The sequence below is a fragment of the Eurosta solidaginis genome, chromosome 4 (genome assembly GCF_040869045.1).
Source record: "Eurosta solidaginis isolate ZX-2024a chromosome 4, ASM4086904v1, whole genome shotgun sequence".
Taxonomy (NCBI): domain Eukaryota; kingdom Metazoa; phylum Arthropoda; class Insecta; order Diptera; family Tephritidae; genus Eurosta; species Eurosta solidaginis.
The window spans coordinates 13,750,755-13,777,199 of NC_090322.1; the positions used below are offsets into that span (position 1 = coordinate 13,750,755).

At 37.0% G+C, this 26,445-nt stretch overlaps 1 protein-coding gene across 1 annotated transcript in view; it reads left to right on the top strand.

The window, feature by feature from the left end:
• Positions 1-26,445, top strand: part of Pde9 (phosphodiesterase 9) — a 341,755-nt gene that overhangs the window by 244,615 nt on the left and 70,695 nt on the right. Inside the window, exon 6 of the mRNA XM_067780228.1 lies at positions 77-402. Within this exon, the coding sequence (XP_067636329.1) occupies positions 77-402 (326 nt within the window). The remainder of the gene's footprint in view (positions 1-76; positions 403-26,445) is intronic.

Here is a 26,445-nt window from a genome sequence, read left to right on the forward strand (position 1 = left end):
ACATGTATCATATCAAGCACTTTCTCGCATTTGGACATATTTTTAAATAAATGTTTTCCTCTCTCTTGTATTACAGGTCTCTCGAAACGTCCCATGGGTCCACCGCATCGCAAAAGTAGTCTACCAAAGCATCACGAGGTGAAAAAGCGTTTCCTGGAAATTTGTGATACCAACTTCTCGGATGAGGTTAAAGCTGCACTGCGCTTGCCCGCTTTCGATTCCTATGAATGGGGTGATGCTGATGTTATCCATCTTATGCAAACGATGTTCCTCGAATTAGGATTCATAGATAAATTTAATATACCAATTGAAACGCTACGCGAATGGCTGTATGAGGTCTATAAGCATTACAACGAGGTGCCATTTCATAATTTCCGGCATTGCTTCTGTGTGGCGCAAATGGTAAGTGTAATTGTGTGGTATGTGTAATTGTGTGGTTTAATCCATGGAAAAAAATGCGATTAATCTATGATGAGTTCAGGATGAGTCACAAAAGCGCATGCGACAATAGCCAGCTCTGATCTCTTTATATGGGTTGCAGTGGTCAATTTTGTTTGATCATGTCGTATAAAAAGACTGATTATATCCTCTTTATATCTGAACGGGCACTATCCGATTGGCCCTCTCCATGTCCCTACGGTTACTATCGTACATATAATATTTATAGTTGCCTTTGTACCCTTATGAATACTGTCCGACAGGTCTTCTTGTACATATACGACTATTGTCGAAGGGACTTGCTATGGACCAGCCGAGATGAATGCGAGGTATCAAGATTTTTATGGCTATGTTTAGATAGAAAAGAAACTAGCTTCCTTCCCAAGCTAAACAAATCTGCAGTGAGAGTACTTACGGGTGTCATCACAGGTAATTTATTGTTTTGGTGCATTAAAGTGCGTCATTGTAAGACTATTTTTTTTCTTTTAAGGAGTAAGTAATTCAAGAACACCCCTAGAAATACGGCCTGGGTACTCAAAGTCTGTTGAGTGAATAAGAGAGGGGCGTCCATCTTTGTTACCTCGGCCTGTTATAGTGAAACTGCTTTAGACTTTTTTATTAAGGAAAGAAAACTCCTAGGAATATAACTTAGATACTCTACTGGCAGTTGTGCTCAGTGCATTTTCAGCAGTTGAGTAGCTTAGGAAGGGCCGATCATCTCTTTCACTTCGGCCTGGAGTGAAGGCTTTCACTTTATAAAACGTCGATGAAGCAGATCTAGTATGCAAGAGCATCTCTTTCACTTCGGCCTGGAGTGAAAGCTTTCACTTTATAAGACGTCGATGAACCAGAACTAGTATGCAAAAGAAAACTGTGAGTGGCGCAAAGGATAGTGACACGCAGCTCGATCGCTAATCTACGTTAATTAAGACTTAAACCTCCACTACACATTGCATAATTTTCTTCAGCTAACACTGTTACCTCCTAAGTGCTCGTATCCCTATTATACTTTGTTTTGCAAACCAAGCAAGCTTCACTCCGAAAGTACTCAAATACCCACAGCGGGTTAGGAGGGTTAGCATATAACTGCGGCAGGTATATCTGCGGTAAGAGGCGACCAAAAGATCCAAGTGGTTAAAGGGAATGTGCAGCGCAACCCTTTCAAAGAGTTGCCAGGGCAACTAATAAGTTCTCCAATCTATTTCGCAACCTCATCTACCTGTTTCCGTAGCAGCTGAGACATTGCCGACCCCAAGTTCCTCACGGAAATTGGAGGTGTGGCAGTATGGTCTAGAAAGTTCAGTGTGGTCTATAAATCATTACCGAGATCGTCGCGCTTGTGCCTAATGGTGCTTGTTACCAGAAAGTACCGGATCTATATCCTGCAATATACCATTAACACCGATAACACTCCCCAAAACCTTCGGGGTGTGTCGCTACAGCAATACTTACAAAGCACTCAGATCTGTTACATTTTCAGGCTGCGAACTCGAGACAATGAAGCTAATATTATACACCATTTTTACTCAAATTGTATACAATGCACTATTTTAGTACAAAAGTATTGTCAAATTCTCGGGAAATCTCCCAACGTCCTTTTTATTTTCTTGTTTTTTTCTGTTTTACTCGTTTCACTTCCTTCTCACTTCTCAATTGTTACTAAATAACTTTGTTATTCACTCGTTGCTAACTACTTTTCGGAACTCATTTGTTAATGCTGCTTGTTCTCTCATTTCAAATCAGTTAATTAAATACCGCCGCAAAGTATGCCTCATTCAATTATTTAAAGTAGGATAAAATCTGATACAAACTTTTGGGTAGGCACTGACGCGAATCGCTTTGTGCTATTGTTATTAATGTGTTGCCTTTTAACGGTTCAAAGAAGTAGTACTTTGTGAGATTATTTTAAATAAATATTAATTGGTAAAACCCAATGGCCACATTTTCACGTAGATGGATACTTTTCTGGTGAAGGCATAGCAACCTCGCAGCTTATTAATAAATTTGTTTTGTTAAGGCTGTAGTTATTACTTTGTTAACACAAATGTTCAAGGGCGAAAGAGTCAGTCAGTCGAAGCTTACGCTGAAAGCAGATAGAAGAAAGAAAGAACAAATATACGCTTTAAAGTAGGCAACAATTTCGCAAGCATTGTTGTTTTATATCCACCCGCCTTGTTTTGAATTTTGAATTGGAGATATTTTTGTCCGAAACGCTTTGCAGCCCTATAAATCAGTTTGAAAGTTGTACAAACTGAAGAAAGAAGGAAGAACAAACATGAGCCTAAAAGTATGCAAAAATTTTGCAAGCTTTGCTATTCTAAATTGCTGTTAGCCTATGCAAGTCACTTCGAAAGTTGTACGAATTGAATTTGCCGAAAAAAGCGGTTAGATCCACCCAAAACTGATGGGGCGAGTGGTTAATATGCCAGTGTGTTTAACCTTCTTAAAACCTAAGGAAGTATTGTTGACTATTGCACTTAATTAAGCCTCAAAAGACTGTTTTCAACGCAATTGCTTCAATTTTCTTTTAACTTAATGTTTTTGTTATTGTTGCGTGCCAAAACCTTGAATTTTATATGCTTTTATTACTCAATTAGTTGAATTTAAGAAATACCGCAGACATTTGGGAAAATGTGATTAATCGATTGATATGATCAATCAATTTGTATTAAGCAAATATTCAGAGGACCTCTCTATCACATTCATTCGCCTTAAATACCCTCCAGGCAAGCCTTAGAGACTTCAAACACTAATTACTGAACAGGCTGTTTGATTGTCAATACGTGTCCAAATGAAATACGCAACAAAGCAAACAAAACCAGGAACGAAAGTAAATATAGAATGTTCATAAGGAAATTAAAAAATATATAAAGATAAATTCAATATCGTTACCAACAATTGTCGGCACATGTCAGAAGCGAGTGATAGGGGCGGAGCTAATATAATACGCAATATACGCAATTTATTAATATTTTATTTGTAACTTCTGAGAGAGCTTGAGTACTTTAATTAATATGTTCTAAGCTATTGGCATGACAGCCCTGCAATTTGGCAACTTGTTGGCGTGAAAAGTAAAGTTGTTATTTTATTTGGGAAAATTTGGGAAAATTACTTTCGATTTATAAATAGCTTCAGCCTGAGCTAGAGACATATAGCTTTGAAAATAATAAAATTGCGACCAGCTGCGACGGCTACCGCTCAGACTAGAAGAGGCGCACGCACAACAATAAAATAAGGCACGAATTCATTCCCGCGCTGCCTCTCTCAGATAACGAGGTGTATGCAGTTGAAGAATCAGATTCAATGAACCCGGCGCCATCCGCAACTTTCGCGACGCAAATAGCTGGAAATGCAACCGTGAATAACTCATTAGTAAGTACCCGCGAACTATCGCCTGCTGCACCCTACTCGTCTTCACTCACCGCTGTTCAGAGGAGGGTACAACACAAGGAGTTACCTTGCCAGCGCTCTTCTATCATTGAAACACAATTAGGACATTTCGGATCCATTTTGTTAACCGTCTTTTTTTGTGATTTCCCACTATAGACTTACCAGCGTTTTAAGCTGTAACCAGAAATAGGTTAGGTTGAATTGATCGGTCAATAAGGACCTCACATAGACTGAATGTGTCCATAGTGTTGCCAGAATTTGTTTGACGATCAAACGAAAGAACTCCAATCAGATGCTAGGACAGATGTCATAGAATAACTCCGTCCTCTTGGCAAATATTAGCAGCTTTCTGTGATCCAGCTTAATTGCTGCCTCGAGATCTGGCAACTCTGCCGCCCCTAATAGCTGCAGCCTTGGCAAACACAGAACGTGCTCAACCCATTCTTCCTGCAGCTCACACTTCCTACACTTGCTGTTACTGATGAGGCCTTACTTATAAGCATGTGTCGCCAGAAGGCAGTGTCCAGTCAGTATGCCCATCGTGAGCCTTAAGTCTTCTTTCTTCAGAGATATGGGCCACTTTGTGTGTCTAATATCGTAAGCTTTGCACATGATCTTAGAAATTTTGCAGCCCCGCGCTTTTGTCCACGCTTTTCCTGCTTAATGGATCATATGTAGCTCCTATTTTTGGCCGTTAGGTCTGCAGGCGGGATGAGTAGAATGGCATGCAAAGCTGCTGTCGGGGTAGTTTTTAAGGCCCCCGTTACGCTAACCAGAAATATTAAGAAGCACTTATATTACCACAATTGAAGAGTGTAGTCACCCTTTGCAGCTGGGCGAGGGAGGGGGTGGTTAAAAAACGCCTGCGTGTTAGAGGTTGCCAGCGCAACTTATAGCTTCTATAACCCAATTGTCAACCTCACTTACCCGTGGCGAGTCCTGTTTCTATAGAAACTGAACCTCTGGCGACCCCGGTTTCCTCATGGATCTAGGGAGTGGGCGAGCGGGTTGGTCTAGAAGTTTCATGTGGTCAAACTAAATCGGTCGGGCTAGTACCTTGATGGTGCTTGTTACCGGATCGTGTGGGATCTGCATACGCAAGGTACCATCAACAGCGATAACACTCCCCCAAAACATTCGGAGAGTATTCTTATCGATACAACAACAACAATAATACAAGCCCACCGACAGTAACCGAGACGTACCTCATACCCCTGAAAACCAACACATCGCGAACCGTAGAGCCCTCAAATATCCGCCTCAGTACAAACACGAAAAAAAATTATCAAATGACCAAGGGCAACCCTGCAAAAATCGCGAGTACTCCATGCATGCATGTATGGAGTACTCGCTATGGACCAAGCGAGTGCTCCAAAATTGACCACAATTCATACAAAGAATATGGTCCAATTAACATTGCGATGTCCTAGGACCGGACCATATACTCCAGCTGCGCATTACATCAGAGTAATCCATGGAGTACCCACAGTCCAATAAATATCGTGTAGTGATTACAATCGTTAATAACGAGCAATGATCGGCTTACAACATGTTCGTGTGGAAACATGAGTTGGTCCATCGCTGCATTACAGTGGAGTAGAATGGTAAGTACTCCAGTGTACCACATGGTCCAACGATTTTTGCAGGTAATTAGAAGAAACCACAGCTGAGGCCATCAGATACTTCACGAGGTTAGCCGGCATTGTGGACCGGCAGGCTGTTGAACGACGTCATCCAAGTAAGAAAACCGCCCACGGAAAGAAGGGGTTCAGATCATATACAGAAGTCCGTCAGACTACAGCGTCTAAAGACAAATAACAAGAAGAAAGCGGGGCAAGAAATTCTGGCAGGTTGAAGTAGGACTTTCCAGATACCTTTAGCAACCCTCGAGGATAACTTTCGATCCCTGTTTCTAGAGACGTCGAGGAAAACAAAATATATTCAAGCGTTATGACTCCTCCACGTCAAGCAATGAGACTCTTCCTTTCACCAGGGAGGATGTTATGCACATGCTAAATGTTCGGGAAAGCCTATATCCCAATCCAGATCGGGTGACCTACTCCGACCTGCGCGAAGACCGATCGCAAGTCTTTGAAGGACACGGCATTTCGTGTAAAATTATCAGCACAATTAAGCAAAATTACAACGGTTTGACGACACAGTTGAAGATGGCAGAGGGCATATTATTTCCCATAGGCCAACGTACGCCAGGGATATTCATTGAGCCCCATTCCTGGAGGTCGCCGAAAACTGCTGGTAGTCGCTGAAAAATTTGCGAGAGCTATTGGGTTCAGCTACAGTGTAGCAAAATACACAAAGTACCACATACCGGAGAGGGGCAACGACGCAACAGCTACGAACTTCCTAGTTGAGGGCTAAGCTGTTCGAGCATTGGAAACAGGAGCGTATTGCGATCACATCAAAATATTCACTGGCTTCCAGATCTGCTAAGCGGTGCACGGATAGAAATGTTTCGATCTAGATACCTGAAAGTTTCTTGTTCAAGACCTATATAGTTACAACCTGAAAATTGAAAATAAAAAATTCCGATGGGTGGCACAAGTAACATTTTTCTGGAATGCTAGATATTAGGAAGAAACGTCGATTTTCAGGCAGAAGTCCATGCAACAGAAGTTTGCGCTTGAGTATATCTACAGAGGAGATTATCCTCGAGCACAATTCTTATTATATCAGACAGCCAAGCAGCTTTGCGTGTCCTGCAGTCTTACACAAAATCTTCTAAGCTAATGGATGATTGCATTTGGGTCCAAATGACGTGGCAGCCAAAAACAAAGTTTTGTTAAGATCAGTTCCTGGGCATCAGCGACAGGAGGGTAAAGAACATGCAGACTACTTAGCCAGGCAGGGTGCTACAGTTACATTCTAAGGTCCACTGTGGACTCACAAAGGCACACACTAGGAAAATCCCAAGTAACTGGGAAACAAATTAGTTGAGGCAACACAGGATTGAATGCTCAGGACAAAGACAGGGTAAATTGTTTGCACTCCCTGTAACGAGTGTATCAACCAAACTTACTTATCTAGGAAGAGAGGACCTACGAACTCTCACTGGGTTCTCTACGGATCGCTGTTGTCTACGATATCACTTAAGTAAGTTATATCTATCCGACGCACAAATCTGTCGCTTTTGTGAACGGAAAGATGAAACGCCGGTACACATTATCTTGAAAGCGTCGCGCTGACGTAGCCAAGACTCACCCATCAAGGGGGCGTGACTCTTGATCGACTCTTGTATCGAGACCTAATAAATGGCGCGCGATGCGAAATATTTCAAAAGTTCCTTTGAACTTTAGTTTCATATTCAATTTTTTTATCATTTAAATTTTCCAAGCGCTGCATTGCTACCGCACACACCCCAAATATTATTCTCCGCAAAAAATTCAAGCCTATAAAAATTTTACTGCTTGCTATGGGATATTGCATGATATTAAAAAGAGCAGGCAATTTACGAAAGTTGTTAATTTTTCTTTTCCACATATCAACGCTTACCAAGCCGACAATTGTACGAAAAGTTGAAAGAATATACTATAAAATATTATTTTCCCAAAATTTTGATGTTTTCATTTACGCTCTAAAATTTTTATTTTTCTTTTCACATTTTTCGCTTGTGTATTTGTTTTTTTTTTTTTTTTGTTTGTTTTTGCTCGTTGCTTTTTGCCAACATGGTATATTAAAATTTCATGTCACTGAAGCGAGCGTCAATACAAAACTACTCAAAACAAGTAAGGAAGGCTAAGTTCGGGTGTAACCGAACATTACATACTCAGCTGAGAGCTTTGGAGACTTATGGCATCAGAAGTATTCTAGAACAATTAAAATAAAAAGGGCGGAGCCACGCCCATTTTGAAATTTTCTTTTATTTTTGTATTTTGTTGCACCATATTATTACTGGAGTTGAATGTTGGCATAATTTACTTATATACTATAAAGATTCTAAATTTTTTGTTAAAATTTGACTTAAAAAAATTTTTTTTTAAAAGTGGGCGTGTTCGTCTTCCGGTTTTGCTAATTTTTATTTAGCAAACATATAGTAATAGGAGTGACGTGCGTACCAAATTTCATCATCATATCTTCAACGACTGGCAAATTACAGCTTGCAAAACTTTTAAATTACCTTCTTTTAAAAGTGGGCGGTTCCACGCCCATTGCCCAAATATTTACTAATTTTTTATTTTGCGTCATAAGGTCAACACACCTACCAAGTTTCATCGCTTTATCCGTCTTTGGTAATGAATTATCGCACTTTTTCGGTTTTTCGACATTTTCGATATCGAAAAAGTGGGCGTGGTTCTAGTCCGATTTCGTTCATTTTAAATGGCGATCTGAGATGAGCGCCCAGGAATCTACGTACCAAATTTCATCAAGATACCTCAAAATTTACTCAAGTTATCGTGTTAACGGACGGACGGAAATGGCTAAATGAATTCCTTTTTTCACCCAGATCATTTTGATATTTAGAAGTCTATATATATCTCGATTAGTTTATGCCGTTACGAATTACCGTTATACGAACAAAGTTAATATACTCTGTAAGCTCTGCTCAGCTGAGTATAAAAATAAAAACACGCACACACATACAAACGTTTATACTCAGGAGATTGCTACTCACAACCAGTTGACTGCTTAATAAAAATTTAAAGTTCTGTACGCTTTTATCGTAGGTCGCATGACAAATGCACAAACTCGTTTGTGTAGTTGATTGTGGGAATTTTATGTGGAAACCCTTTAAACTTCTTTACTTGTAGCGATAAAGGATACATGAAGTGCTAAAGAAGTAGACCATACGGTATTGGTGCTCTATGGGAATTTGGGTGCTAAGACCTGAGCTTAACTTGTGTTTAACTTGAGTTTATCAATGGATCAATGTTATTGTAATGCTAAATACTCCATTGTGTGGTTTTTCATCTTAAATTGGGTTGCAAAACTTTGAACTTTTGTTTGTAAAACTTTTATATTAACTGTGAGCATAGAGTTAATGTCATATTAAAAAAAAAATGCAAGGCGCGATAACCTCCGAAGAGATTTTAAGCCGAGCTTCTATTCCAATTTGCGTCGTGCTCCTTTTTAATTTTTTTTACAAATTGGTGGGACTGGAACTCGGCATAAACAGACTCCGAACGGCATCTGCAAGGCAGATGAATTTTCACTGGGAACCTTTTCATGGCAGAAATACACTCGGAGTGTGTGCCAAATCACTGCCGAGGGCAACTTTGTTTTTTCTAATTGAACAAACTTTTTTCTAAATTTTGAACTCACGATCTTTGGGGTGGTAGGCGGATCACGCTATTACCACACCAAGGCGGCCGCCTATAGTCATATTTTGTATATGTGTAAATGGCAGGTGCGGCTTGATTTGGCCAAGATTAGGTTAAAGTTCACATCTCAATGTAGTGAGTGGATTGTGAAAATCAATGCAAAAGGATCTAAGCACGAAATTGGCACAAATATGACTGAAAAAGCTGATGGGTGAACCGAAGACGGAGGAAAAGTAGAGCATAGAAAGAGCGCATGGTATTGGATTGATAACCGATCTTCAGGAAGTCAATGCCAATAAGCTGCTGACCCACTCTTCTGGTTATGCGAACGCGCTTTGTAGAAAGTTTCGCGGTGCCTATTGTTTCCCCATAAGTGTGGGGGTTCACGTTAGATTTTGATCTATAAGTTGACCTTGGGACCCAGCCCGAGCAAAAGCCGTCACGAGGCGTGTTTCTAAACTGGAAACTGAGTATTCTTTGAAGGTAAGTGAAAAGGTCGTTCACATCATAAATACTCGATAACTTTTCGATAACAAACTGGTAATACACATATAACGAATCGATAACTTTTCGATAGCAAGTCGGTAAATTTTTCATTATAAATCGATAACAAATCAATAATGCGCTGATACCAAAATGATAACAAGCCGATAAAAAATCGACAGCTTTTCGAAAAAAACGAAAACAGGCCGATAAAAAATTGGTAAATAATAACAAACTGATAACTTTCCGATAACAAATCGATAACTTTTCGATAAAAATTTGAAAAAATTGCCGGTTATTGTTTCTAGTCCGAACGTCTATAGTCCTTGGGCGAAACTCCCACGGCCGCTATACTGTACTGGTATGGATGCTCTACTTCCCGGCGGGGACCATAATGTTGTCGTCCGCAAAAGGGTAAATAATGGTTTCGCCCGGCGGAGGTGCTTAAAAGGTTATGTTGCCATTTTTCTGCTGTTGTTTGAACTGTAAGGCACGCCGCAGAGGTTTTGGGGTGTGTTATCGGTGTTGATGCTGTTTTGCCAATATAGATCCGTTCCTGTAATATGTACGAATAAGGTACTAGACCGACCATCTCGAGAACGTTGAAAGTTCTAGGTCATTCCAGGCCCTAGCTCCGTAACAAACTTGGGGCCGTCATTGCCACGCTTGTAAAATATAATAAAATTTGTGGAAGCCTACACCTCGAGTAGGTGAGATATACAATTGAGTTGCAAAAGTTAGGAAACTATATAGTTTTGCATTACGCTAAGCAGCCCTTTGAATCTCGATTTATTGACATAATGAATATCTTCGAGAATACTGACTGGCGTTACGGATCCTGATGAAGCTTTAAATTTGCCTCTCTCACGCCCATTTTCCTTTGCTGGCGTGGTTGAGGGATCATTTTGCAAACCAAGAGATGCAAACGCTGCCCTTTTTTGTTGCTCTTCAGGTTTTAGCACCGTCACGTCGCAAATCGAGACTCATGACTACTGCAGCATCAAACATTGCAAAAGTTTGTCCTTAGTAACTTTTATTTTGGGTAATTAAATCTGCTTTAGAGGTCTTGTGTAAATCTCCGAAGCAAGCATAATTTTCTTCGCTTACTGAAGCAAGACATTTGTCGAGTAAATCTCAGGAGAAATTATACGAGAATAAAATTATCCTGCAGTTACAACATATCTGCTAAAAGTTGAAGGCTTCAACCGTAGTTTGTTTGGCTTGTTCACTCATACTTCAGCACTGACAAAGTATGCTCAGATAGTCGCCCCCAAATGGAGTACAAACACATACTTGCCTTCAATCATTGGTCCTAGCATCGGCAAGAAAAACCGCTAAAAGTGCTCTTTGGCCAATGATACTATTTAAAGGGTCTTCATTCTATCTGCTGAGCCTTCCCTTGCTTGCTTGGCTTTCGAGATGAGGACTCTTTGTAAACATTTATGTACCTTTTTTTTATTCCTTTCATTCTTTGATTTGCTCGTGCTTTGTTCTCCTTTTCATCCTCTTTATATTTTTTCTGTGTTTTATCATTTTCTTCTCTTTAATTAATCTTTTAATGATTAATTTCTAATTATCAAGAAACGTTTTTGCATTGTTTCTGTATACATTAATTTTGGTTAGCTCTTCAAAGTGAAATCACATTTGGCATTGCTAATTCAATTCAACACACAATTTTCTTGTTCTTCAAAGTCAGTATTTTGACCTTTTTTGATTTCTTTTGAACAACATAATCCACAGACCAAAAAATTTTTCGTATATTAGCATTAGCTATGTAATGGAATTTCCATTTCTCCTAGAGTAAATCGAAACTTCCGATTGACTCAAATTTCCGATCTCGTTTTCGACTGTTTGGAATCGTATGTTCTCGTATATGAGAACTCTATTATAATGAAAACTTTAATGGAAAAAATGTGCTCTGCTGTTGCATCAGATGTTGTGTTGTTGTTGTAGCAATCGATCACAAATTGTCATCAATGTCCTCTAAAGGGAATCCATAGTGAGTGGGGTGTTAGACGCGTTGGTTTCACATTACAATTGAAGATATGGTTAGTGTCATGTGGAGACCAATTGCACATACAGTTTGTATGTCGGGGTTGATTCTGGATAGGTAAGAGTTTAACCTGTTACAGTAAGCTAGAGTGCCGCGCGTTTCTCTAGGGAGAACTAGATTCGTCGGATGTCATTTAGGCCATGCTTGTGCGTTTTTGCTTCATACGGCTGTGTTCTCAGGTGCCCTCTTTCTTCATAATGCTTACGGAGATGATCTCTTGAGCCCCTGGGAGGTGTAGCCTCATCAATCAGATGTCTGTTGGGATGCGCAGGTTTCAGGGTATTCAACAGAAACTGTTTGTTCAGCATTTCATTTCTCTCCCTAATGGGGAGTACTCTCGCCTCATTGTGTGGGTTGTGTTCTGGCGACATAAGAAGACAGTTCATATCGGTTCTGAGCGCAGTATTTTGCAGGCCTGTATTTTTTTCAGTGTGTAACCTTTAGGCTTGGCGACCATATCGGGGACGCGTAGCATGCAATCGGCCGACCAATTGCTTTGCAAGTGGTAATGAGCGTTTCTTTGTCTTTACCCCAAGTGCTGCCGGCAAGAGATTTCAGGATTTTTTTACTGCTCTGGATTTTGAAATGTAGATCCTGATCATCAGCCTTAACCAGTGGTTGAGCATCAACCTTAACCACCGATGTGAGTTCCGATTTCGATGCCGTTAAACTCACTTTCCCTGCATCCCCAGCTTGCACGGCTATCTGAATATGTAACTCATTCTTTGCATAAGAAATTCATGCCGAAAAAGTCAGTAAATCATTCTGTAGAATGAAATGGAAAATTTGATGTTCAGCAACACGCAACACAGCTTAGCCATCCATGCCTTATTGTGCGAAAATTTTGCATGCGTCACTCATACGCCATGTAGCACCACCACACAGCGCTTTTGCATGCGCCGGTTCCGTGCAGTTGGTTGGTAGTAAATAACGCGCAAAAATTGAATTTTTATTATTTTTAATGACGCACGATGGATTACTTACGACGTTAGTTTGCGTGAGGCAGCTGATGTGCACAGCTTTTATATGTATGCATGTCTTTATATGCACATTAAAGGATTATCATTTTGAGCAATGAAAGTAAAAATTGCAAATTTACTTTTATTAAGTCAATGACATTTTTGCAATTTCATTCATTTTTATATTCGCTGTCGTTTTAATATGTGATCTACCCTTCAGTTTGCCATTCATTTTTGCAGCTTTTGCTATTGCCAAGTCATTATGCACTATTTAACGTAGCACCGATGTATATGTGCATGTGTGTGTGCCTTTATATGTATGCCTGTGTGTTATATACAAATGTATTATTTAGATATACCGCTAAAGCAAAACTACTGTATGGCATCAAGCAAGTTTATTTGACTTTTATATTTGCTTTTCTTATTACAACATTTGCTGACTTGCTTGTCAGCTTGCCTGCGAACAATAACAATACAACAATAATGGCAGCGAAGAGCCAGTTGAGTACAGAACTCAGTAAATATGAAAAGCTGGTCTTACAAAAAAAAACAAAAAAAAAAAATAGAAAAATGCATTCAATTCTTTCAAAGCTACTTGCATGCTTATATATTCATATTTACAGTTATTGCAAACTGGTGTAACTTTTGGTGAAAGTTTTGCAAAATATTTCCCAAATTAACTTGACCCTTCTTTTAAAAGAATTTATTCCTTAAGCAAGCCTTCGAAGTCTAGCCTTCTGACAAAGCAAACAGTTCCTCATTCATATCGTAAAAAAATATGAAAAAATTTGAAAAAAATACATATGATATTAGAGCATCCGGCAGACTTTGCTTTGCCCGAAAATTGGTTTGTCTACATTTCAAAAGTGGACCTCGCTTCCCTTCTGCACTCTCTATTATACTACTTTATCTTCCATTATTCTTCTTATTCTTCTCTATGTCTTAGTTGAGTTGGAGGAGGAAACGATCCAACACGTTTTGTGCTCGTGCCCTGCGCTTGCCAGGCTAAGGCGCTAGCTATTAGGAGTGATACAGCCGTCAGATCTAGAAGCAGCAAGTAGATGAAGTCCTAGGAAGCTTCTAGTATTTGCCAATAGACGGAGTTATTTTATAACATAGGTCCTGGTTTTTGATAGGGGTTTTCAGTTTGGTCGTTAAAATAAACTTCTGGTAACACTAGGCGTAAGTCATACCCTAGCTTCTTCTGCCTCTCCTTCTTCCTCTTGACGTTTGATCATTGTCTCTCCAACTCCCACTTAATTCCTCATCCTCCGTCTATTTTAATATATCTCCTTCTCTTCTCTATATTCCTCTTCTTCCTTTTTTCCCTCGCACTTACTCTAATATGTATCTACATTTCTACTTCCGCTTTCTTTCCTCTCTCTCACCATCTCTTTATTTTCCTTTTTTTCACCATATTTCAAACCCCCATACTAAATTTCAAGCAAATCGCAACAAAAATATAATTTTTTCGAATATGAAAGCTCACTGAAAGTTAATCAGTTTTAGCGAATTAGAAATAATTTTGATTTTAAATTGTTTTGGCAATTTTTTATTTGTAAAAATTTTTATAGATAATGTTGCTGTTACAGCGAAATAAAACAAATTTAAGTGAAAAATAAATTTTGTTCATCAAAGTTGTCTTTTTATACTCAGTTAAGCAGAGCTCACAGAGTATATTAACTTTGATTGGATAACGGTTGGTTGTACAGGTATAAAGGAATCGAGATAGATATAGACTTCCATATATCAAAATCATCAGGATCGAAAAAAAAATTGATTGAGCCATGTCCGTCCGTCCGTCCGTCTGTCCGTTAACACGATAACTTGAGTAAATTTTGAGGTATCTTGATGAAATTTGGTATGTAGGTTCCTGAGCACTCATCTCAGATCGCTATTTAAAATGAACAATATGGGACTGTAACCACGCCCACTTTTTCGATATCGAAAATTTCGAAAAACCGAAAAAGTGCGATAATTCATTACCAAAGACTAATAAAGCGATGAAACTTCGTAGGTGAGTTGAACTTATGACGCAGAATAGAAAATTAGTAAAATTTTGGACAATGGGTGTGGCACCGCCCACTTTTAAAAGAAGGTAATTTAAAAGTTTTACAAGCTGTAATTTGGCAGTCGTTGAAAATATCATGATGAAATTTGGCAGGAACGTGACTCCTATTACTATATGTATGCTTAATAAAAATTAGCAAAATCGGAGAACGACCATACCCACTTTTAAAAAAAATTTTTTTTTAAAGTCAAATTTTAACAAAAAATTTAATATCTTTACAGTATATAAGTAAATTATGTCAACATTCAACTACAGTAATGATATGGTGAAACGAAATGCAAAAATAAAAGAAAGTTTCAAAATGGGCGTGGCTCCGCCCTTTTTCATTTAATTTGTCTAGGATACTTTTAATGCCATAAGTCGAACAAAAATTTACCAATCCTTGTGAAACTTGATAGGGGCTTAGATTCTGGGACGATAACTTATTTCTGTAAAAAAGGGCGAAATCGGTTGAAGCCACGCCCAGTTTTTATACACAGTCGACCGTCTGTCCTTCCGCTCGGCCGTTAACACGATAACTTGCGCAAAAATCGATATATCTTTATTAAACTCAGTTCACGTACTTATCTGAACTCACTTTGTATTGGTATAAAAAATGGCGAAATCGGACTATGACCACGCCCACTTCTTCGATATCGAAAATTACGAAAAACGAAAAAATGCCATAATTCTATACCAAATACGAAAAAAGGGATGAAACATGGTATTTGGATTAGTTTATTGACGCAAAATATAACTATAGAAAAAACTTTGTAAAATGGGTGTGACACCTACCATATTAAGTAGAATGAAATGAAAAAGTTCTGCAGGGCGAAATAAAAAACCCTTGAAATCTTGGCAAGAATACTGTTCGTGGTATTATATATATAAATAAATTAGCGGTATCCAACAGATGATGTTCTTGGTCACCCTGATCCACATTTTGGTCGATATCTGGAAAACGCCTTGACATATACAACTGCCACCACTCCCTTTTAAAAGCCTCATTAATACCTTTAATTTGATACCCATATCGTACAAACACATTCTAGAGTCACCACTGGTCCACCTTTATGGCGATATCTCGAAAAGGCGTCCACCTATAGAACTAAGCCCCACTCCCTTTCAAAATACTCATTAATACCTTTAATTTGATACCCATATCGTACAAACACATTCTAGAGTCACCGCTGGTCCACCTTTATGGCGCTATCTCGAAAAGGCGTCCACCTGTAGAACTAAACCCCACGCCCTTTTGAAATACTCATTAACACCTTTCGTTTGATACCCATATTGTACAAACGCATTCTAGAGTCACCCCTGGTCCACCGTTATGGCGATATCTCGAAAAGGCGTCCACCTATAGAACTAGGGCCCACTCCCTTTTAAAATGTTCATTAACACCTTTCATTTGATACCCATATCGTGCAAACAAATTCTAGAGTCAACCCTGATCCACCTTTATGGCGATATCCCTAAATGGCGTCCACCTATAGAACTATGGCCCACTCCCTCTTAAAATACTCTTTAATACCTTTCATTTGATACACATGTCATACAAACACATTCCAGGGTTACCCTCGGTTCATTTTCCTACATGGTTATTTTCCCTTATGTTCTCACCATAGCTCTCAACTTAGTATGTAATGTTCGGTTATACCCGAACTTAACCTTCCTTACTTGTTTGAATTTATTTTTAAAATTTGTGCATTTGTTTTAAATTTAAAAAGAAAACGAAATAGATTTCCGATATTGCTCAAAAATGTTAGTAAATTTTTTTTCTTTTTCTCAAGCTTCTGTAAAAAAGGGGTTTTTAATTTTTGTTTTTTGAAAATTAAAAAAAAAATTTTTGCAATATTTTCAGTAAATTCTTCTAAGACAATTTTTTAAAGTTTTTTACTACAAATTTTATAAAACCAAATATAAATTAAACTTTTTGCAAATAATCTTTTCAAAATTTAATCTTTTAAAATTTTTTTAATTTTTTTGCATTTTTTTAAAACTATAGGCTAGAAAACTTTCTTTGTTGCTTCAAGCAACTAAATTTGAGTGACCTTTTTTTACTTTTTTAAGAAGTTTTCTTCTCTATTTAGTTTCCTGAGTGAATTCTAATGAAGTCTTATACATTGCATACATTTCTTTCGCAGAAATTTGTATACAACATTTTAGAACAATGTTTTGTATCAAATGATATTAAAGGATTCTCAGTCAATTCTAACCAAATTTGTAGTTGTTTTATCTTTCTATTAATTTTGCTGCAAAATTTCTTAGCTTTTTGCATACTTAAATCATCGTAGCTTAAGTCCTAAACAATTTTTTTTTACATCTCACACAACATTTTTCTCCGTTGAACAAGCTAAACTGAACTAACTAGAATTTATACAGCATTCCTATTTTGTTTTACTTTATAATTTCCAATCCTTTTTGCCTTAATACCATACAAAATCTAACCAAAAGCGCTTGCTTATTCGCCTGCAACGTTGCTGATATGTTTAAGCGAAAATACTTAAGCAGGAAATGGAACACTTTACAATTAGAGCAACAAACTCACGAAGGTTTTGTGCACAAACACGAAAAAGAAATAAAAAATGTGACCAACAACCAATATTACGTAGTTAAATGTTGTGGTCTATTGTATGGCCTGGCATACTTTAAGGCGCTAAGCAGTAACCACCTTCAAGATATTTCAATATTTCATGTAACAGATCTTCGGCCAAATACGATGACTTGGATAATATACAAAATACTCATATAACTGAATATACATACATACAGACATATATGCATGATGTAGAAATTGTTAGTGTATCATATTGGTGCAGTTTTATGTAGCATATCCTCTATATGTATGTATATGTGTTTATATGCTAGCAAACTTGTGAGTACTTTTCAAGACATCGTTGTCAGTAAAACTGGGTTAAAAACTGCGACTACGTACTTAAATGCTGCAAACTGAGATCGTTAAGCGCCAGGCAAGCAACCAGCTGTGTCTATTATACCAACAATGAGAAATTGAAAGCTGCTCGTATACAGTTAGCGGCAGCCTAAATGGTCCAAAAGACAAAAAAAAATTTAATAATAAACTAAATTTCAAATAAGAATTCTTTAGTCTTGTTTGAAAAATAATCTAAGAAATTAAAAAAAAAATTCATTATAAAAATTTTCAAGGAACTTTAAAAAAAAGACATCACAGAAATTTTGAAAAAAAGACGTAAAATCGTCTATTCTAAATAAGTTCTAAAGAGTTAAAAAAAAAATAATTAAATATTAAAAAAAAATCAAATCAAATTTTTTAAGAGTGAAACTTAAAAAAAAAAATCAAACTGAAAAAAAAAATTATGTATGTACTCAAATAAAATTTTGATTGTTATAATTAAAAAAAAAAAACACATTAAATTCGGTAAGAAAAAATCAAGTTTTTAAACGCTATTTTTTCAAAAGCTGCAAATAAAAATTTTGCAAACATAATTTTTTTTTCGAGTTCAAAAGTATTGCATAAACTTATTTAGAAAGCTACCTTAAAAAATTTAAAAGACTTCTTTTTTGGCTGAATCTACCTACTTTAAATTGTTTTATACCGTAATTTTAGGATTTTATTCAAAATTTTTATTATTCTTAACGCAACAACAAAGAAGAATCCACTAATTTACTTCAGTTTTAAAAGCTCTTGAAAAAAAGTGTTAAAATATTTTTTTTAATACACTTAGAAACTTGAAATAAGCAAATTTTGGGATATTTTTAAACTGAAAAAAAAATAAATAAAAAATCCATATATGTTTCGAAAAAATAATTACAATAACAACTGAAGTAGACATGATGGAGAACTTAATTTTTGGCTGTCCCTATTCATTCAGAAAATTTCATAATATAAAAATAACGGACGAATAGCACAATTTCCTTTTTTGGAAAAATTTGTACCATAACAGCATACAAATTTACGAAAAAGTATAAAATGCTTCACAACTTCACAAACGCTTAAAATGTAATCAATTTACTGAAATTTATATTTAGTTCAAATTTTTATGGCAATAAGTTCAAATCACTGAAATTTCAACTAGTATTTCCGGCAGACTTTTTCCTACCCAAAACTTTATTTGCCTACTTATAAATTCAAATAATGAGTCTCGATGACCCTCTTCACTTTCTACATTATTCTCTTCTACTTTAGATTCCAATATATTTTTGTTATTGCTCATTTCTTATGCCATTAAACTCCCTTCCAATTCCACCCGCGTCCACACTCCCACTCTCATTTCCGTTCCCATCCTCACACACATTACCATTCCCATTCCCCACCCCGTCTCCTCATTCGTCCACTCCCCGCCCAATTTCCTCATATATGAAATCTCTTTACTTGCATACTTATGAATAATTGCTTCAAACAATTGCAAAGATAAAGCGAATTTACATTTTCCCTAATAGGCTTGGCATCGCCCGCTTGTTCGATTTTCTTTTTCTGAACCATCCTTGACCCACAACGAAAAAAGAAAACAGAAAATATTGAAATCGGTCAAGCCGTTTTTGAGTTTTAGCGACACTAACGCATTGAATTTATGAAGTACGTACGAGAAAACTATTTGAAAACCCCTTTTTTAACATTTGAACAAAAATTTAAAATGGAAATGAGGTGTCATGATTGCCCAGCGGGTTAGGGGGCTTAGAATATACCCACGGTAGTTATGCCTATAGAGGCAACTAAAATACCAAATTGATTCAAGGTGTTGTGTAGCGCAACCCTCTGAAGGGGTTGGCAGTGCAATGCATAGCTTCTCCAACCCAATGGACAACCGTGGCGAATCCTGTTTCATTACCAGCCGAGACTCTAAAGACCCCCCCCCACCGGGGGGTGGCCTAGAAAGTTGAATGTGGTCATACTAAATCGTTCCCTAGATGGTCGGGCTAGTACCTTAATAGTGATTGTTACCGGAACGTACCGAACCTGCATTCGACAAAGGACCATCAACATCGGGAACACTCACCAAGGCGTTCGGGGAGTGTCCTTATCGCTACAAAAACAACAACATTGCTTCATAAAACAACCCAGAAAACAGCACAATTTTGTTCTTGTCAGGTATTGTGATAAAAAAAGTATTTTTTACTCCTAAAAGTATGCAATAAAATGAGAAAAAGTAGTCAATGTCAGCCCAGAATGTTATTTTTTAGTTTTTTTTTTTGCTTCAAAATAATTGCATTTGGTTTTGAAAACAATTTTTGAAGGGAATATAATTTATGTACTACCAAAACCAATTTCAAAGTACTATTTGTGTATAATTTTTTTAATATTATTAGTTGCAAATATTTCCTTGGCAAGTATTCTGTCATATTTTTTGCGCATTAAATATTTAAGCAAGTGAGTGCACTCGGATTTGCATACAGAAATATATTTAAGGAAACAAAAAATATAAAAAATTTAAATATATATTTTTGGAATAATCCTCTTGCAGGTAATACAACTAAAAACTATATATTTCCCGCGGTACATAAATATTTAGTATACAAATCTACATAATTCCAGGTAGCTGACATTTATCGCATGCACGAACTTCTTATGTCGTTTGAGTAGTGTATGTGTGTGTGTGTGTGTGTGATAGTAGATGTTTATAAAATGTATATTTAGTTTTTGCTGCTTTAATGCTCAACAATAAAGAAGCTCAACACCAATTCTGCCAGTGGGGGTCATGTCGGTGTTACTACATAAAATATTTGTGCTATTTATTTCCACTTTATTAAATGGCATTTTATATTTGAATTTAACATACATTTTACTATATACACCTACACCACACCCATCATACATACATACATTTTTATAATGCATTTGCTGTATATATTTTTTTCTCGTTATAACAATACAACAACAGCAGTGGGATGAAATAAGCATCTTTTGTGTACATAATAACGTTGTTTTAGGAATTATTTTGTTGTACGCAAATAACCTTTTAAATATGATTCTAAAAGTAATCATGCATACCCGTCTGGTGAACATACAATCTATGAACGATGTCTTGATGTTATGAGTTAATAGTTTAGTGCATTTTCAAGCATTTTTTTTTTAATTTTCTTAGAAATAATTTTAGTATATTTAAATATGTTAATGACCGAGAGTAAATTACTTGAGAAAGTGGTACACAAGCAATTGGAAGCCTATATGGAGAAGAATCAACTGATATCCGAAAACCAATCAGGATTCCGGCAGCGAAATAGCTGTGAGACAGCGTTAAATTTAGTAATTTCTCACTGGAAATCAGAAATGAATGAGGGAAAATGCATAACTGCTGTATTTCTGGACTTCAAGCGAGCATTCGAAGCAACTGACAGGTGTATTTTGGTAGAGAAAATGCGAAGGTATGGAATTGATGGAGTCGAAAATCAGTGGTTCGAAAGCTACTTGAGTAACAGATCGCAACGTACGACAGTCGCAGAAGGCATCTCAGAGCCTGCACAAATAACACTAGGAGTACCACAAGGTGCAGTGCTTGGTACTCTTCTGTTCCTAATATATATTAATGATATGGAAAATATACTACAAGGAGTTGAAATCTGTCAATTTGCAGATGATACACTATTATATACTACCGGAAATTCATGTCAGGAGTGTATTGCTAGGTTGAACTATAACTTGAAATTTATCTATAACTATATTAGTATAAACAAGCTAAGACTCAACGTTAAAAAAACGAAAGCAATTGTAATCGGAAGATAATATTATAGTTAATGATGAAATAAAAGATAAAGTTGACGAAATTAAATATCTAGGCATTGTCATCGACAAAAAATTAAATTTCGATAAGCATATAGATTATATCTGCAGTAAAATCTCGAAAAAAAATTGGATTTTTCCGAAGAATTCGCAAAAGTATACCTATCAACAGCGCAGTAAAGATATTTAATGTAATGATCAAGCCACATTTTGAATACTGTTCGACCATTTTATTCCTGGGATCCACACAGATGAAAAACAGGCTGCCAAAACTACAAAACAAAGGGATGCGGTGCATACTATTATGTAATAGGCTGACACCAATCACATATATGTTAGAAACTCTGAAATGAACGTACTTCTTTTTGTGTTTAAAATGAAATATCACCTACTACCAAAGTACTTAACGAGCCAAATAGCATATGTAGGAGATGTGCAACCCTACGGCTTAAGGAACAAGAATGGTTTTAGAATTAAATTTTATAAATTCAATAAGGCACAAAATGTTTTAATGTATAAAGGCCTAAAACTTTTTAATGAATTGCCAAGCATAATTAAAAGACTGAATATATATCATATTAGAGAACATTATAGCTCAATTAGCTATTGCTAAGATTACCGATTTTGTATTACTAAACTGTACCTGAAAGTTTTAAATAGCTACGGTTAAATAAAGAAGCTAATAATAATAATAATAAAATTTTTCTGTTTTTTATGCCTTTGATATAGAATAAGATGGAAGTACAACTAAGTTCGTGTAAATATGCTGATTGGTAATAAATAGAATCCCTACTGTGAGCACCTAAAACTATGCTACAAAAGAGCGGCAGTAAGCAGGAGACATAATACATAACTACAAACGATCTGTATCAAAAGTCGATTTAAAATTTGTTTGAAGTTGTACAATGGAGTGATTCCAAATTTGTCGTTTATTATTGAAGTATGTTATATCTTTCGCGATAGTCGTGCTATATTCATATGTATATACGCGAGCTCGTCACGAAAACTTCTATACTTTGAAAGGTAACTTATGGTTTTTAAAGCACAAGTATTCACCTTAAAAAAGAAGAAGAGAGAAAATTGCGGCAAAAGTCTTTAAAATTTATTCAATTAGTGCTACTTTTGCCTCACGAACGAGATTTTACATCTTTGCTGTATACTTTTAGGCATGTTATTTAATAAAAGTTCAAAGGTTGGCGGCGTCATCAAGGCATGCGCATTAATTGAGCTAAACTAATACTATGTTCAAACAGAAAAATAAATTGAGGCCATTTCGATTTAAATTGAGTGGTGTTCATACAACTCAATTTAGCTTACACAATAGTAATTTGATAGCTGGTTGGCTCATCTCTACAGCAACAATATACCTTTGTTCAGACTGTCAAAATGTGCGTGTTGGTATTAGGCGAATGGAATGGAATGAAAACATAAAACTTTGAAATTGTTGTGTGTTGTAAGAAAATGTGTTCAATGTTTTGGTTCCATTTTGAGTTTGCCATCTTCTTTTGACAATCCCTACTCCAGTGAAACGAAAAAAATATATTCAGCTGATGAGATGAGCCAACCATATAGTTGATCCATGCGTAACTGACGTTTAAATTTACTCAATAAACACACTTTACAAGGTTTCATTTGCAGTTAAAAAAATTTTTTTACGCATTTTTTTTTTAATTGGCAATTTATTATTACAATTTATTATATGATAAATTGCGTAATAAATTGCCCAAATTGTATAAATTGCCAATTTGGTGTGTACATAGTATAACAAAAACATCTCATTGAAATTGAAATTAAATAGATACAAATTTATTGTCAAAACACTTTGCCGAAAAGTGTGCGGTTCGGGTTACCTTTGCCAGAACCTTGGCCATTAAGTGAAAAAAAAATTATATTAACAATAAATAAATACTTGGCGGGATTTACCTCCGAAGAGCCTTGGGCCGAGCTTCTCTTCCAATTTGCGTCGTGCTCCTTTCCTTTTTCCTACAAATTGGTAGGACGAGACCTACATGAAATACACACGGAGTATTTTCCAAAATGACTGCCAAGGGGCGAGCCCGGCTAGAAAAGCTTTTTTCTAATTGAAAACACTTCTTTCTAGATTTTACTTTGCCCGGGACGTGTACCAAGGACTTTCGATGTGGCATGCGGGGCACGTTACCACAACGCCACGGCAACCGCAGTACACAAGGAAATATTTATATACAGAAAATCTCAGAGAGAAATAACAAACGAGATATGATCAGCTATTTGTTGATCAGAGCAGAGGTTCAAGCGATACGCATTACGGAATTTAGGTGTTTCTCTTTAAACAGGCATCTAGACACCCTTTCGGCTGAAGGTAGCATTTGCGTACTGTATTCTGCAAACAGTAAAGCTCATACATAAGTTCGCTTCGATTTAATGAAATAAATCTATTTTTCCTGCGTATCGATATTTTTCTGCGAATCGAATCGACAAAATCAATTCTCCAAAAAATCGACTCGAATCCAGCTCTTAGAACTTTTCACGAATTAGGCTTACCAGGTGATTGTCTCAGTACGAAATTGCTTTCACTGCCTGTCCGGAGGATACATTTAGTAAATTGATTCTCCAAAAAAAAGGTAGGCAAAACTCTTAATTTTTTCAATACATGACCTTTCGCCAAAAATTTCTAGTCAGAGTTGCAAATTTAAGTAGAGCACATTCGTTCTTTCCCCTTTTATTAAGTGGAAAGTTTTGTTTAGATTATGCCTCAATCTATCTGCATCTACCGGTAAACAAGTCTGCCAGTCTTACAAACGGGATTTTGATTAAAGTGCCACACACTGCGTTGCTTGCACGAGGGAGAACTTAAGATCTTCGTGCGTTGGCAAATGTCGTATCACCGCTTCTGTTTATACCGGCGGCTACCTTGTCAAGGCTTTTACAATAGACCAGAAATTTCCAGAGATGATAACAACTGAAAACACACGCTATGAATCATCTAAGGCGCGACCTATGATAAGGGATGTCCGTATCGCAAATCCTTTGCGTGCACAGATGTAACTCCCCTATCTTGCACCTTTATTCAGTAGGTGTCCTCGATCGCAAACTAGTTTTTGGTATATTGGGAGCTTGGGCGTGAAGAAACCTAGTTTCTACCCCCTCTTTCACTTAGACACAGGTGTGTTCACCGTCTCCGTATCTAAAGTCCGAGTTAAAAAAAAAATTTATAAATAAAATAAATAAAAAAATGAAATAAAAAAACCAACCATTAACACTGATTTTCGGCTACATTCTTCTTCTTTTCAATTGAACCACAAAAGTTCAAACAGTTCTCGACTTGGTCTTTCTAATGACGCAAGACTCCCCCTTCCAATGCAGTCGTCTGTGGGCGCCTTTAAACCGGAGCCTTTTCAATTGTTTGTTTAACATGGCTTAAGTAACGCATTTACTCAACTTCGGAAAAATTCTCAGCAATAACACGGATAGTGCTCCAAACTTATATACCGAGATATTTTTTTTCAGCCCCGTTCCTGCCCCACACGTTAAAATACACCAATGCTCAGTGAGTTTCAAAACTAATCTGTATATTGAATTGTATGCCCGCAGTTCGTCCATCTTAAGAATATTTGTCCTTTTTCATATGAATGTCATTCCCACTCTACTCAACGATTTTTCAGGCTCGATGCCATCGTAATTGAATCGGCCTCCGTAATATCTTGAACCTCTCCTGCAAAGGCAAGGGTTTGGTTTGATACACGAAAGCTGAATCTAGCGTGTTGGAAATATTTGCGTACTCACTTTTTAAGTAGTTTCGCATCCCTTCTGAAAACTCTGTGAAATCCTCATGCTTATATTCTGCGCACCTTTCATTTAGCATTATTTCCATGACCAAGTGGAAGCAGCGCCATAAACTGCACATATTTTTTTCATCTAGTTTTACACTTTCGTTCAATCAAATGTGTGGTCAACATACTTTTGAACGTTTTATGTGGCTTTTATGATCCCCTTTTCACATTAAAATTAGTTTTCTAACTTTTACTTTATACGCAAACAAAATCTGCTCACTTGCTATTCTAAAACAAGCGACATTGACTGTTTAAAGTTCTTTTTGTGTCATCGGTGTCAACAATATTGCTGCAACATTTTGTGGTTTTGGTTGCACGTCAAAATGTTGATTAACTTTTACTGTAACTTTTGTGTTGTAGGAGAAAAAAGCAAATGAATGGCCAGTTCACATAGATATAATATTTGCATATATATTTTTTTAAATCAATATTTTAGGAGCAGCTTTCTCAATAACTTGTTAACCCTGGCCGGCACTTTAGCTGACTCTGATTGAGGAATCACGCAGAAAACTTCCATTCCATGTGAAAAATTTCCTAAGAGTTTAACTGCATTTCGTCTTTTATGAATGCATTACCCTATGAAGACTTGTCTTAAAACTCAGCAGACTTAAGCTAAGCCAAGTATAATGCTTTGCATACATATTGCTAATAAATGCTTTGTCCGACACTCAATAAAAATAGAAAGTTTTGACTTGTAAACTTATGCCCAAATTTGCTGTCGGCGCAATCGCCGCATGGAGCGTTAAAAGCACCAAATTTGCTTTGCCAAAAGTTTGCACTGGAGAGAGCCAATGGTCTATGCGCTACTAAAAAATCGACATGCTTTTTTGTGTGAGAATGTCTCTGTAGGAAAACGGAATTCAGCGTGTATTTATCGGCATAACACGTAGCTGACTATTTGTGAATGATGACCTTTTTATGCTCGTCTAGATCATTTTCTGTGTCGGATCTCCACGAAGACATTCCTACAAGGTGGAGTTTTATCTTTTATTTTACTTTGCTCCAAGTGTTGGCCGCGAGATTTAAGAGGACTCCGTTGTGGCTCTGAACTTTAGGTGCAATTGCGGCTTCATGCCAATTATAAAACGTCACACGCAATAGCTTCGTGGCGCAGTCGGTGGCGCAATACCACGTCGTTAAAAGGGTTGCCGTGGGCTAAGCCGGTGAATGTGCCAAGTACGCGAGGCGAAAAAACTAGAAAGGCTAGCGAGATATTTGCTAACGCTTCCCACGAAAGCTGGTTCTTTGTGGCGAATCGGGAATTTTTCGGATCAGGGGCTGTCA